We start from the raw sequence: 15252 nt of genomic DNA on the forward strand, positions 1-15252 counted from the left end.
CAAAAGTTCGGTTAACTGGCACAACCTAGTTGTGAGATGTTTCTCCTGGTGTTTCTTTTAGCATTACACACCTTTTCCAGTCTTTTGTTGCCACGGTCCCAACTTTTAAAAAAATGTGTTGCTGGCCTTAAATTCAAAATAAGCATATATTTTTCACAAAACAAATTTCTCAGTTTCAACATTTGATATGTCACCTTTGATCTATTTTCAATCAATTACGGGTTTACAGGATTTTCACATCATCTCAAAAATTTACATTCTACACACCATCCAAACTTTTTGGGAAACGGCATTGAATTTCTTCTTTTCTGATTTAACCAACAGACTCTTGCAGAAATGTTCAAAATGAAACACTTTATTTTAGTGTGTGCAAACTGTCTCAATTGTCATTAAGGTACAGCATCGAGGCAGCAGTGGCAAGTAGAGTGACAGCAGTAGCCATGGCAACACCTAAACAATGAAGAGGAGAATCAGGACAGTGCTCGCACAAGCATGTATATATCCACTTCATACTCTTTTAAAAAATAACTCTCAGTGTTAAATGATTAATATATTATAGTAAATGAGTTTGTTCAGTTCTTATTGCCAGCTGGGGCCTGAACACTAATAATACCATAACAAGTTGAATCAAAAAGCTGGGAAAAGGGTTGAATGAAAAAAAAAACGTGTTTATAACTAGCTGCCACAACTGATCTATGTCTTAACTGCAAGTGAGAAATACTTTACCAATGTAGGTGTTGTTCTTGGGCTCCTGCACTTTAACAGTTTCCACAGTGGGCTCTGAAAACACACAACACACAGATTTGTAAACTACAGTACCTGTAGTAACCCAAGTCTAGATTTTGAAAGCATTAGCTAGAGAATGGAAGTGAGAGCAACGAATTACACCATTAATAAACTAGTTATAATCCTTCACATACAGCTTTGCAGGTATCGCAATTCTTCCATGGCATATTTTCAAGGTTATAAGAAGCCTGTTTATTAGAGTGAATGTAGCCTATATGATGCTGCGGTGGAGGAGTGAGAAGGAGAGTTTCTCAGGTCAAGGACCAACAGCTCAGTAATGAAAGTGTGCACTCATCAATTCTTTACCATCAGATTAATTTGAAAAATAACCCACTGATTAGCTGTCAAAATGAAAATAATAATAATAATAATAATAATACTAATAATAATAATAATAATAATAATAATAATGATATACAATGAAGCCAGCTCTTCAGTAGCTTACGTGAGTGCACACTTATCATTATCATGCGTCTCCACATGTTTCAAGTGACCACTTGTTATCGAATCTAACTTCCCCGCTATTTATGTACATGAATGCTTACATCACATAAATACGTAAAAATGCACGTGACCACATACAGAACAGGCATTTAACAAATTGAGATGTCTTTACTTACTGCAGCCTAATTTTATTGTGCTGTCTATTTGAAATGTATAACATATTTCATGTTCATAAATATCTGACCAATGTTCTGTGAGTTTGTAATTCACAGCCTAAACCATCAGGACCTGATCAGATTGGGTCCAATTTAATGATTTTTTTAACCGGTTTGGGTTCTGCACTGTGGTGGATAAATGAACTGTGGAGGGAAGTGGCTCTTCCACAGTTCTATGGATAGTGTGTGTCAGAAATTAGACAAGATAAACTAAAATAAAAAGAAAGGAGCCTTTGGTGAAAAAAGCATCATGGACAGTTTTACTGTTTACATTTTTTACAAGAGTAGGGCGTCCTTTAATGGGGTCCAGGACAGGTTTACGTTTAGATTACCTCCGAATGTGGTCTGAGCAGACTGGATCCCAATGCTTCCTGGTGGTGATCACACCAGCTACTTTTAGTTTACCACTTGTTGCCTGATCACATCCAATCTGTCGTAGAAAAACAACCCTGACTGAGATTGTTTTAGGTGGACACATGACCAGCATAAAAACCTCTCTCTGCTGGGCCAATCTGTGTTTCCCCTTCCAGTCGGAGTAAATGTGACATTGCAAAACAGAAATGTTCTTCTTAGAGGGCAAACAGTGAGTCAACAGTAATGTTTGAGTGATCCATGTGCAGTTTGTTTACACATTCATCTGCTCAAAGAGGAAAGCTTTTCTAAGTACACCACTCAGCTTATCACGTGTACATAGCAGAAGGATTTTGTGACATTACAACCACTTTGGAGCCAATCACTTGCTAGTGTTTATTGTCCTGCAATTCAACTTCTGAACTGTGAGCATTTCTGTCAGGTATATGTTAGTAATAGGAAGTCTGGACAGAAACATCTAACAATGTCTGTGTAACTATTTTACAGAAAAGCAACTAAAGGAAGAAAATAATGAACAGAGATTATGAAATTAAAATGTTATCATATGACTTGAACACTTGACTCTAATAGGCCACTATAAACCGAAAATCCATGAAAAACAAAACAAACCAAAACATGATATAGCATCAAATTTGAAGTCATATCAGCCTGCTCTACTTTACAAACACACACACACTTTCCTCACCTGCTGTAACGTGGCTTTTTAGGATTTCAGCAGTCATTTCCTGTCTTGTGTCTAAATCTTCCTCGGCTGCGTCGATGTCCAGCATCTCCTTCAGCCGGTCGGTGGCCTCAGACAAACCCTCGTCACTGAACTGGTAGTCGCACACACACACCGGCCCGGGAACCTTCACTGGACAAAAGATGCGACGAGGGAGGTTGAATTGTTCTGAAAGAGAGACAGACGGAGGAACTTAACATCTTGTATTTATTTAAGGATATAAGAATTAGGTTTGTTTCCTTTTATTTTTTCTTTCATTTATATTTGCTAAAATAAAAAGCCATCAGGAGAACTTCCTCGATGATGTGGCTAACGTTATGCTAGCTGCAGGTCTGCTACGGTAACAACAACCCCAGTCAGATACCAAAACATTTTATACCTAAAATATATGCCTTCGGTAAGCAAGAGAAAATGAAACTTTTAATAACTTCAAATACCTCAATACATTTCTTTTTTTAGACTTTTCCCGTCCCGCCTGCTGTTTGACGCACAGCTGTAAAGTTCCCTGGATGATCATGGTGGGAGGTTGTTTTTTTTTATTTGTTTGATCAAATTTAAATGTTACTGATGGAGCATAACAATGCCATTCATCTCATCTTATTCATTCAGAGTTAAACTGTAATCTTCTTCTGAACTTTGCAAAAATTAGCTGACATTAGCCACTATAAGCTCGTCACAGCAGACCAGCTCAGCAGGAAAACTCCCATGGGTGTAGAAAAGCCAGGGAGCCTTTCATAAACTATTAATGCAACTTCTCATTCTCTGTTTTACATACATAAACTATATTCACTGTTCATATTTTCTTTATTGTTCACGCTGTTGATTTTAAACTGGGTTTTTGTAAAGGGAGGCTCTTCTTTTCCTGCAGGTGAACTTCCAATGCAGGTCATCTCATCAGTGTGTAAATCCTACCTCTTTGCTGGGATTGGCTGACTGGAAAACTACCCACGACCACTGACCAATGAACCCCGACCTTAAGCTTAAATATCTACAACCACAAGCAAATGATTGGTGGAGTGACCTCTGTGTGTTCACCTGTGTGTTGTTTGTCTTTGCTGCTGCCCTTCTTCTCCTCCTCTTCCGCCTGCAGCTCCTCCAGCAGCATCTGAACCCTCGTGGTCACCGTAGAAACGACATCCCTCTTCAGCAGCTGTCAGCGACAAAGGTTTTAAAAACTAAACGATGGATTCTTCTTTCAGTTTCCTTTAACTTTGCCTGCCGTATTAAAGCGTTACCTTCTCTACCAGTCTGGCTTTGGGTTTGTTGCTGTGCAGATAAGCTCTGCTGTGGACAGCTCCTCTGACCGACAGACTGCCTCCACACTGCTGGACCACATCTGGTAACCTCTGGTCATCCTAACACACAAGAAGTCCAGGTCACGTACAACAACACTCACATGAATTTAGAAGCTTCATTTGAGCTACGCAACACAATTGCATGTGTGTATTTCTGTGTGTTGTGTGTCTCCCCTACCGATGTGATGAGCAGCTGAGTTGTGTATGCCTGTCTCACATTCCTCCTCTGCAGAGAAACATCAGACACATGAGGTCCAGATAATCAGGTTTTGTGTTACATTAAGTGACAGCAGTCTTTTTTTTTTTAACTTCGTCAGTAAAGGGAGGGTCAGGGTTTGTACTTGTCACGATCACTCCTGCACTACTGCCTACTATCATCCGACACAAAGCAGCGCCAACAGCAACACAAGAGTCGTTGCTAAGTTTGATCGCGGTTGTCATTTTTCCATCCAGCAGGAAGGTGGTTTGGTTTTTCGAGGTGTGGTTCGGCACATTGATATCTTGAGGTAGCGGAAATGGATTGACTGTCAACGGTGCAGGATTTAACTGGTTTTTTTTTGAGGATGCATTTTTAAGATAATAAGATATGCCTCCATAGGCGGGAGCACAACGCAACAAGGAAACAAGCGAATGGCAAATGACATTCTGATTGGTTTATTTTTTAATGTTGTGCCAAAAAAACACCTGTGATTCACTGACAACCCCTCTGAAACATGAACAGCCTCTCCTGGTGATTCCTAAAATGTTAAATCACTCTGGAGCTCAGGCTTATTAGACTGTTACCATATGACAGGTAGGAAGCAGCAGTATTGTCCTTCTGCACATAAAAGTAGGAAATAATAGATTCTAATCCAACAATTAAAGCCCTTAAGCAAGGCACCAAAATCTGCCTTGTTAGTAGCATTCAATGGGTAAATACACCTTTGTTAGATTTACTTTATGCACTGTCGACATTTATACAACCTGTCCTGCTGTGAGCTCCGAGTCCTCCGGCAGCTTTTTTCCATCAATCAGAAAAACTGCGCTCTCGATCTGGTGCGCCCACAATTTCAGTCCCTCCTGAAACAAAGAGGGACATTAAAACAGTTCCATTGAGGTTCCTAAAACAGGATTTATGCATGATTATGAATGTGTGTGCTGACCTTAAGACATGTGTCCATGTTTTCTGTACTGGCTCTCTTGTCTGGTAGTGGAACCAACATGTCCACATTTAGACAACATGACACTGTGGACCAGGAGGAACATACACCGGACTGGTACTTCCAGTCTGCTGGCTTGGCCATGCTCTGAAACAGCAGCAGACAAAGATATTAATATATTTGACAATAGCACAAAACTGCACATCTAAATATCATATGAAGTCTGAGATCGTTGTCCAAATTGGAGCTTAAGTCAGTTTGAGTGAGTCACAAGCTTGAATCATTAATCAATAATGCAGATCAATCACAGTCAAATAATTTGAGCACAACTGAACCAAACTTCTGAAAACATTAAGTCATTAAAAATAATCTGCCTTTAGAGCACTTCTGCACATGTCAATGTAAATATAAACTGGATTAAGTTTGGGATGACAGCAAATGGAACCTGCTTCTTTGTGAGAAATCAAAGATGCAAACTAACCTTGGGATCTTTAATGTCAAACGTTCTGCAAACGGTTCTGATGTGTGGGGTTAAAGAATATCCACAAAGTATCCGGCAGCTGCCGGAGCCAATGAAAAGGCTGCGGGATAAGGATACTTTCTGGTTTTAGGGTTGACTTGCAGTGTGACGAAGTCTGTGACATCATCGTCTGCCGGGTTCCACAGGTGCTCCGAGGAGATCAGAGTCTCCACTGCAAATGCCAGCTACACACACACACACGCACGCACGCACGCACGCACGCACGCACGCACACACACACACACACACACACACACACACACACACACACACACACACACACACACACATACATCACACACACACACACACACATACATCACATGGATAAAATACACTGATGCCATATCAGGGCTGTAAGTGAAGCCTTTATTTTAAATACCAGTAGATAGAAGATGATTATTGGACTCTAAATGATTGCTAACGTTGCTCTGAGTCTGCTGGACGTACAAACACATCATGGTTGTGGAGCACATTAGTCACAACAAGGCAAAAAATACCAGGTGGCAGTTAATCTGTCAGCTGACTGTGATGTTTTTGTCCCCCTAGTGGCCAATAATTGAACGTGCATCTTTAAAGGACCATACTAGTGTTTTTAAATTCCCTGTGCTTTCAATTTACATTAAAGACAACCAGTTCAGATTCATGCAGGTGGAAGTGAACTGTTCATACCTTCCTACTGGTTTCAGCTCATTTTAGTACACTTCCAACCTGCTCAGCACACCGGACACATCATCACATAACACTCATGTAAACAGGCATTTGTTAGCATTATATGTTATGATATTTTTAGAGTTTTGATAGTGATCTGTGGTGCATTTACATGTTGAAGTGAAGCTGCGCCATTCAGCTCCTAAATAGCATTCATACGCTGTGATGTTTGAAACTCAACATGGAGGACAAATAACTATGACTCATTAATGTTGTAACGACTTAGTTGGATTGAAAGGTCTATAAACATGATTTCTCAGACTTAAGATCAGAGGACAGTTTTATCAATCTGTCCACATGTATGTGATCATTGGATGATCGGGCTGGAAAACCTCCATACTAGTTAGTGAACAACAAAACAAATAGCTAGCAAATAATTAAAGTAGAGGCAATGATGAGGTGAAGCTTGAATGAAAAGTAACTATTTCTACTGAATGACTGTCGCAGAGTTTAACTTTGAGGAAGAGTATCTTGAGGAGGAAACCGTGTTAATGCAAAGGACAAAAAGGAGCGATGTTGCTGCTACATTATTTGATGAAACAGATCGGGAACCTCTAGAATCAAATGATGGTGGTGTAAAACTATGCAATATAAAACATGAATGGGACATCGTGGAAGTGCTGTTGGAGGGATGCAGCGAATGAACACACGTGTGACAAGCTATCCTTAATACAATACCCTCTCGCCAACACAGTGCTGAACACAGTTAGTTGTTGTACCCTCTGAACTACAAGGTTTTGGTGAGAAACATGATTTGCTTCAGTGATCAGAGTCTGTCCTATCAGATCTGTACATCTGACTTCCAACTGTTCCAACACAGCCAGAAATTATAAATCTGCTATGGGAAATTATTCAGAGAATAAAAGGCTGTTACACAAGTCAAACTGTCATTTCCATGAGTTTTACAAGTAGACAGGTGTTTCGGCAGCCAAGGCACAGAATTTTAAGGTGGGTGCATCCCCTGAACATTTCATTTAGAAAATTAAAACAGTTCTGTAAAATATTACAAAATCTAAAATATGTCTGTATGTTTTGTGAAAGGACTGGCAGGAACTGAGGGTGCGAGCGAATAGTAGTTATTCAGCCTGAACACACATTGCCGCTGTTATGATGCTTTAATAAGAGTGTGTTTATGAACAATGTGTTGATGTGACTCTCACCTGTCGGAGTGTGGTTAGAGTGTCCTTAGCATCTGCATCAGAGATGATGAAGACTCCCAACACAGACAGGCCTCCCGGTAGCATCCTGGACACCTATAAACCAGGAACAAATGGAAACTTTGAAACTCCAGAAAAGTTTAGAAGCCTGCAAACGCTGGGAAATTGTTGAGAAGCAATAACCTTTGGAAGTAGGTATTCAAAGTTAACATTACGTTGCTTGCTGTGTCACACACATTTTCACCCGTGCGCGCTCATGTTTAAACACTCACATCACATGAGTGTGTGCCGGGACAGAGCCTCGGCCCTCTTTGCCTACCTGTCGAGCATGCTCAGTGACCCACTCCTTGTCCAGAGGGTTTCCAGTCGCTGCAGCGGACTCGTCCCTTTGAGGCGTCCGAGTTGCCATGACAACAAAAGCCCTTTGGGCTGAGCTCTGAAGTGATAGGTCATTGATATTAATTACTGCCTCTTCACCTCACATGCAGCGTACTCTTCCACTACATATTGTGTCATACTATGAGATACACAATTGAATTACTTGATCAATGATCAAATGCTTTTAGTATTTATTATTCTTATACTATAGTATTTCCCATTATATTTCCATCTGAGAGTATTGACTGTGACTGAAATGATAAAGGTTAATTTCTCACTTTATTCTGGTATTTAATGGACAGAATGTTGAATGAACTAATCAAGAAAATAGCCTGCACCTAAATCGATAATGAAAATAATCAGTAGTTGCAGTCCTACCATAATATACTCAACACATCAGGACACCACTTCACTACTACCACACCGTAGGATGTCCCTTACCTGTCCGATGAGCAGGCCTGAGACTGGACCTGCTTGTTGTTCACAGAGTTTAGACAGATATCCCTCGACAGCATCTTCTACTATATAGCCACGACCCATGGTGCCTACGAAATAAATACACGAAATAAATCAGCAGGAGATACAAACGTTTATCTTTGTCTTTATCAGAGTGTCTGCAGTGAGACCGTGGAGGGAAAGGGACGTGTGGACAGCTGGACAAGTGAAGACTTGTCAAAGGTTTCACTTCTAAAGTTATCTACAAACATGCCGACTGAAAGACAACCAGTTGTTTAACCTGGTAAAACTTCAACCCACCGTTAACCTGCGTGGTTAACAGCTGTCTTCCCCTTTAACTTTAGCTAACCAGTATTTACGAGGTACATTTAGCGAAAATAAGATCACCAGAGTCCCAAGACAAGTCAAAGAGACGACATTGTGAACTGCAAGAACTGTGACGTACCGTGGGGGATATACCCGACAGAGGGGGAAGACTGTGGTTGGACTGTAAACCAGAGAGACGGCAGGTTGTTGTTTTTTATTCTGACAGCAGTGGCTCGTCAGCAGAGCAATGAAAACGGCGTTAACCACAATGCTTTGTGCACTGACGTATTTCCGTCGCATGTCTCTGACGTAAGGGGAGACTCGAGGTCAAATGGTCAAGAGAGACAAACAATAAACCAAACATTGCTAGTTTCTCTTCAAAATAAAACTTGACGCAACCACCTAAAACTGGAGTTTAACTGCAAACGTCGTGGGTATTACATAGGTTGTCACTTCACTTATTGGAGAACTGTGATGACGACGAATGCAAATCAAAGCAGAGTTAATTTAAGAGCAACTAACTTAAATTATTGTAGAAATAGTAAACGCATTGTAGCGGCTAACATACATATCAATGAAACTTCCAACGTGTGTATTCTTTTTTCAAACTAAATGAATACACATGTCAACAAAACCAACAAATTCAAGGTTCAGACATGCATATCCATCCATGGCTCCGCAGCTATAGTAAACAAATGTGGGTTTTTTTCCATGACTGGCTTAGCGTGATCGCCAATGATTACTTTATTTTGAAAGTTTCTGATGCACATCCGGCTCCTGTATGAGTGCGACGTACCGGGCTCGTTCTCCTGATCCACGGACGGAGGGTCGTTCTGCAGGATTTGACACGAGTTTGTACGTTCATTTGCGTTGATTTGTCTCGGGGACAGGCGGAGATGGCGGCCGTCCTCCTGCAGGCTCTGGAGCGGACGGAGCTGAACAAACTCCCGAAAGGAGTCCAGAACAAGCTGGAGAGGTTCGTGGCGGAGCGGCAGGCTGCGAGCGAGGCGCTGCACACGCAGCACGAGCGGCTCAAAGCCGACAGCGGTGGGTCGCTTCACACCACACAACACCGGCGAGCAGGTCGGGGAACAACGGGGAGATGAGCGCCGTGCCCTGCTCCACCCGCCGTGCCCTGCTCCACTACACCACCGCACTGTTCTGGTTGATTCGGTAGAAACAGGTGGAGGTGATCCGCGACGCTTACAACTGCCCGCTAACGTTAGCCACACTGTCAAGCTAAAGCTAACACTGGCGGAAGAGAGTTGTAGCAACACTGAAACGTAACATGTTACACATGCTGCACATGTTACACATGTGTAACATGTGTAACATGTGCAACATGTGTAACATGTTAGCTCTGCTGCTGCTGTGTGGTGAATTAGTGCCGAAACGAAGAACAATTCCCAAATATTTCATGAAAGTCTTGTAAGGTCTGTGTTATATTTCCATATTCGCTAGTAACCGATGAAACATTATTTTACAATCTATTCAATTGAAGTTTTGGCACGACATTTTCTAAATAAATGATGCTCTTCAAAGCAGCACAACAAAAATGACATATTTATTGCAGTAATTCTGAATTCAAGAAACATTCACGATAATTAAACTCACTTCATTGACGATTGCCAACTTTTGCTGGTTGAGAAGAAACATTTCAGTGGTCGTCAATAATGTTAAAAACCTACACTTTATGAGCTATAAATATGCATTACATAGTGACAAAACCTTCTGTTTATGAGATCTGAAAATGCACCGTATTGACCGCAACACACATTAAGTTGAAGTGTATGTCTTTGTGCACATTAAAATGCCTGTTTACAGAGCTGAGTAGCACCTACTGATAAAATCGGTGGCTCTCTTTCAACAGACAGTATTGGAATGTAGTAAACTATACATGTCTGTTTGATGCAGTTAATATGATGGATGTTTTGTGTGTTCATGTATTAATGCATTCCTGTTGAATGTTGCACCCCTACAGAGCAGCAGTACTTTGACATTGAGAAGAGGCTGGCAGAGAGTCAGGAGCAGATCCTGACTGCCACCAGAGACCTGCAGACTCTTAAGGAGGAAAATATAAAACTTCGTGAGTTTTTCCACACACAATCTTCTCACACACATTTTCATATCTTTAGTTTTTATGTAATTTAAGGTGGTTAGTGTTATAATTGCAAATTCAGACCATTAAAGCATAATACCGTGTTAGATGTAGTCATATCAGTTTTTTTTACCCTGTAACAACACATATCATCATGCTGTGTGATGTATAGATTACCACAGAGCAAAGTAGCAGTTCAGTAATTGTTTCATGTGTTTTGTAAATAACTGTGACGCAGAAAAATAGAGACAGACTGCTCAAGTATCATGTTTAAATGTTTCAGAAAGCTCACTGAAAAACACACATACCGAAACACAGTGCCAAAAGCAATGTATGCATCTTTTTTAAGTTTGACACCGATGCAGTTGTCATTTTATCATCCAGCAAACACTTTGTTTAAATACACTAACAGATTTAATTGCGCCCATATGTGCACCGATGGGCGTGTTGGTCTTTTAATGAGGTGTCGTCTTCTATTGTTGGAGCTTTACTTTGAGGCAGAAAGGTATTGACCAACAAAAACCTGGCCTTAAGCCAGTGGAACAGTATTTTACTGTTACTTTAAGGATTTGTTATTAAAATAGTAATATGCAGTAACGTAGGCATGCGCGCAACACACATACACTCCACTTGTTACACACACAGGGAAACACACAAACATGCAAAAGATTCAAAATGAAGAGATTACATTGTAAAAGATTATTATTTTGTACCTGAGCAGATCTGTTTCCTCTGCAGAGAAGCATTCTTTCATAATACTTGGCAAATCTGCCGTCATGGGTAATACAAGGGAATAGAGGTTACAGTCTTGTTTTTTTTTTTTTTTCATGTTACACCCAAAACACACTTTAGATTAATAGGGCACTAAATGTAATTCCTTTCGCTCAGATTATCCACTGTTAAACTAGAAAAAGTGGATTTGAACACGTTCTTAAATGTACTTACACCATGCGTTTCAGACTGTGTGTTTAGATCTGTAAAATAGAACCCATTGAGTTATGGTTTTCAGAGGAGACTGTTCCCACAGTGTCACCTGATTTGGATCTACTAATGAATCCTAATAGTTTCATTTCAATTCCAATTTGCTGTGACTTTTGGCTGCTACCAAAGTTTGGTTTAAAAGCACATGGAGTCTGTAACTATAAAGTTTTAATGTAATGTTTATGTTTGAGCACAGTGACTTGCTCTGCTTCCTATTTTCTTGGTCTCCTGGAACATCTTCATGCTTCTCTCTGTGCAGATGAGGAGCTGAGCACTCTAAAGGGAATAGAGGGAGAGACCACTGAAGACAAACCCCCGCAACAGGTAAACAAACCCATTCTGGCTGGATATTAGCACTGATCTCCCTCAACTGATTCTTGATGTTACAGCTGTAGCTACTGAATATCAGTGTGGTTTTCTCAAATTGTAAACACATTTCACGTGATGCTGCTCTAACTAATCTTTTCCATACACATAACATTTGGCATCGATGCAAAGTTTATTCTAAATATTAATAGGATTATATTTTGTATCCAGTCAAAATACCCATGTACCTCATTAGCCCATACACTTTGAAGTGACTTCTCTGAAATGTAGGTTGTGTTAAAGAGATTCTCTGATCAGTGTAGAGGTTAAATTATCAATCATAATTTGTGCTATAAAAATTAGACCTTTTATTATGCATAAACAAACCTCTGGAATTATGGTTCCGACTCAATTTATAGCCAATTATATTAGTGTTTCCAGCGTAAAATGATGGTTAAAAGACCCCCGCCAGTGAAATGTGGTGTCATTATGTGCTAGATGTCATATGAGTATAGAGCAGTCAACTGCATGGCTCAGTATGTCGGTTTTGGGAGTGCAGTGACATTCTGACAGCCACAAAAAGGGTTTAATACATCACATACCTAAAAAAACAATTCTGTTAACTTGCGTGGTGGAGCCTTCCATATCACCAAGCTGATGGCAAGCAGCGGAGGGGTGGGCGGAGATGGAGGATTGGACTATTTCCATATTCATAAATCTGTGTGTACTGAATGAAGGTGTACAGTTAGATCTAAGTCACTTAAATGCACTGGGGGATTTTTTTTTTTTTTTTTTACTTGGATAAAATAAATTCTAAATATGTAATTTTGATGACCAAAGATGGGATTTCAGCAGTTTGATTAATGCCAGGAGGGGGACTGTGAGTAATGCCATTTGTGTCTATTTGTGAATGTGGCTGCAGCAGACCAAGGCCAAGTATGAGATTGAGGCAGAGAAGAGAGAGCTGGCGAGGCTGCTGGAGAAGAGAACGCAGGAGGTGGAAAATCTGACGGGTAAGATATCAGGTGTATGCACAGAAACAAGATGCATATCTGGATACATAAGGGCTTTAATACTGCATCTTCGGTTCCCATGCACTAATTTCCTGGTCCTTTTGTAGGCATCTGGTCATCTGACAGCAAGTCTTTTCTTTTTCTGGTCTATGTTTGTGAATTTTGTGTGTTTGCAGAGGATGTGAAGCGTCTGAATGAGAAGCTGACAGACACCAACAAAGTCAAAGTGGAGCTGCAGTTAAAACTGGACGACATACAGTCGTCTGCTGCTTCTGTACAGGTACATCCAGATTTAATGAAACCACTACAGCTCAGTGGTAAACCTGATGGATGTTGACGTGCCTTACAATGTAGTTAGTCACTCAGAACTCCTGATTGTGAAGAAATGAGTTTGGCTGTTATTGTATGTTGTAGCACCGGGAGAAGCGCATGGAGCAAGAGAAAGAGCTCCTGGAGAAGAAGATCGAGTGGTTCACTGCAGAACTGAAGACCAAAACTGAAGAATTGCTGAACACCAACAGGGAGAAAGGCAAAGAGATACTGGAGCTGCAGGGTGGTCTGAACAACAGCAAGGAGCAGGTAACACACGAACAGCATACACATAGGGAAAAATGCAAGAGTTAATCTGGTTGTGTCATAAATACATAAAGATACCAATGGTATCCTAATCAGCCTCCATCCCCTCCATTGTATGACCAGTGGTTGCTAAATTAAGGGTTACGTTACTGTTCTATCCACAGCACTCATGTCTTCTGTAATATTTATTGAACAGGTGACCAGACTGGAGAGGCAGCTCACCTCTCTGAAGCAAACCAGTGAAAGCCAGAATAGAAGAGCCGAAGACCTCAACAACAAGCTGAAGCAGGTAATGTAGAGTGACACTGTTTTCCTCCGCCAACCATTTCATGGGATGTTTCTTTATATGACTATTTTCTACATTGTAAAACAAAACTGGAGACATCCAAACTATGAAACACTATAAAGGACAAATATGTAGTAAACAAAACAATAACTTCCTCAAAGTAGCCATTTATTACCTTGTTGACAGCTTTGCACACTTTTGATAATATGATACCATCTTCATGAGGCGGTCACCTGGAATGACTTTCAATTAACAGATGAGCCTTGTGAACAATCATCTGATGGATTTTCAGTCAGTCTAAAGCTCTGAGGTGCCGCAAGGCTTTTCACTGCTGCTGCTGCTGCTTAGATATATCTTAGACAAAATGTAGCTCGTTAGTTCTCTTTCCGTTTACATTCAGCATGTCTGCATGTGTGGATGATGGATGTAGAGGACTAAAAATGAGGTGTGATTGGACAGACTTGGGACTAGCCTTCTTCCAAGTCATTAGGAACACTAAGTTAGTGCTGATTTTATTTTAAGAAAGCACCTCAACAGGTGCCATAGAAACACACTTTGCGCTGTTTGCATTCATTTTAGATTTTTTTTGTGTGTTTCCAGTGGAATTAAAAGTAGCATGTATTGAACTTAATATGTACAAGACTTTGTCTTATTTAGAGTAAAGCAATTGTTTTATTGACCAAATGATGGACTAATTAATAATGAAATTAATTGACTGATAGATAAATGATAATATGAATAAGTATGTATGCATACAGGAAGTGTTGATATTCATAGTGTATGTGGTCTGCATGTTTCTGCAGGCCAAAGATGAGCAGAGTGCTATGGAGGAGAAATACCGCAATGAGCTCAACGCTCATGTCAAGTTGTCTTCACTCTACAAGGTGAGAATCACTGCAAAGTACACAATACATTTAGAAGTGATTTGGGGGCATTTTCCATATGAGCTGTTATCTTTGCGTTGGAGTATCATGTTATTCCTTTCACCTAATCAGTATGTAACATCTTTTTCCTCGCTGCAGGGGGCAGCGACAGACATGGAGACCAAGAACCAAGAACTCAACAGAGCAGTGGAGGAGCTCAGCAAGCTGGTGAAAGACACAGGCGAAGGTACAGTTTTTAAGTAAAAAAAAAAAAGGCCCCATTTTTGCATGTTAAGTGTAGCTTTCCATATGCTTAGTGTCCCTGATGACCTGTATGTGAATGATGTCACTGTCTTTGCAGCCAGTAAAGTTCTAGAGAAGAAGGTGTCTGAGGGTGAAGGGCTGAAGATGCGGCTGGAGGCGGAGCTTAGAGAGAAGCTCAAGAAGATGGAAAAGGAGCTTGAAAATGCTACAATGAAGGCTTCAGGCAAACAGTGCTGTAAGAACACACACACACACACACACACACACACACACACACACACACACACACACACACACACACACACACACACCCACACATACATTCAAGATGTTTTATGTCATACTTTTATACCTATGCCTGTCCT

General features: G+C 40.6%; 2 protein-coding genes across 9 annotated transcripts in view; one reads left to right on the forward strand and one right to left on the reverse strand.

Moving 5' to 3' along the window:
• Positions 1-335: 335 nt before the first annotated feature.
• On the reverse strand, positions 336-8749 carry odr4 (odr-4 GPCR localization factor homolog). 2 transcript variants are annotated; one of them, XM_069173237.1, is made up of 14 exons: positions 8640-8749; positions 8180-8283; positions 7680-7796; positions 7364-7456; positions 5571-5677; positions 5454-5490; positions 4976-5119; positions 4797-4892; positions 4012-4059; positions 3774-3893; positions 3574-3688; positions 2503-2706; positions 727-780; positions 336-450 (listed from the first exon to the last, which is right to left on the reverse strand). In XM_069173237.1, the coding sequence occupies exons 2-14, from the start codon at positions 8276-8278 to the stop codon at positions 380-382; spliced, it is 1305 nt and encodes a 434-aa protein (XP_069029338.1). In that variant the 5' UTR covers positions 8279-8283; positions 8640-8749; the 3' UTR covers positions 336-379. The 2 variants fall into 2 exon arrangements, with proteins under 2 accessions (XP_069029338.1, XP_069029339.1); XM_069173238.1 differs by lacking the exon at positions 8640-8749 and adding an exon at positions 8495-8573.
• A 553-nt stretch (positions 8750-9302) lies between these two features.
• The window catches only part of tpra (translocated promoter region a, nuclear basket protein), a 31440-nt gene continuing 25490 nt past the window's right edge, over positions 9303-15252 (forward strand). For 5 of the 7 annotated variants that reach the window (XM_069173215.1, XM_069173219.1, XM_069173221.1 and 2 more), the window contains exons 1-10: positions 9321-9547; positions 10482-10586; positions 11839-11903; positions 12808-12898; positions 13075-13178; positions 13313-13477; positions 13671-13763; positions 14564-14644; positions 14783-14870; positions 14985-15122. In XM_069173215.1, the coding sequence (XP_069029316.1) occupies positions 9397-9547; positions 10482-10586; positions 11839-11903; positions 12808-12898; positions 13075-13178; positions 13313-13477; positions 13671-13763; positions 14564-14644; positions 14783-14870; positions 14985-15122 (1081 nt within the window). In that variant the 5' untranslated portion in view covers positions 9321-9396. Of the gene's footprint in view, positions 9548-10481; positions 10587-11838; positions 11904-12807; positions 12899-13074; positions 13179-13312; positions 13478-13670; positions 13764-14563; positions 14645-14782; positions 14871-14984; positions 15123-15252 lie in introns of all 7 variants that reach the window. The other 2 variants (XM_069173220.1, XM_069173216.1) reach the window with 2 other exon arrangements.

The sequence above is a fragment of the Embiotoca jacksoni genome, unplaced genomic scaffold (assembly GCF_022577435.1).
Source record: "Embiotoca jacksoni isolate LCO1_2020_lvr unplaced genomic scaffold, fEmbJac1.0.p SCAF_59, whole genome shotgun sequence".
Taxonomy (NCBI): Eukaryota; Metazoa; Chordata; class Actinopteri; family Embiotocidae; genus Embiotoca; species Embiotoca jacksoni.

Excerpts from the sequence above, each read along its gene's own strand:
- odr4 (XM_069173237.1), bottom strand. The coding sequence starts at position 8,278 with ATGGGTCGTGGCTATATAGTAGAAGATGCTGTCGAGGGATATCTGTCT. Across the intron at positions 5,491-5,570 it reads GTCAACCCTAAAACCAGAAA|AACCGTTTGCAGAACGTTTG; the intron begins GTATCCTTATCC and ends CCCACACATCAG. Across the intron at positions 781-2,502 it reads AAAAAGCCACGTTACAGCAG|AGCCCACTGTGGAAACTGTT; the intron begins GTGAGGAAAGTG and ends GTGTGTTTTCAG.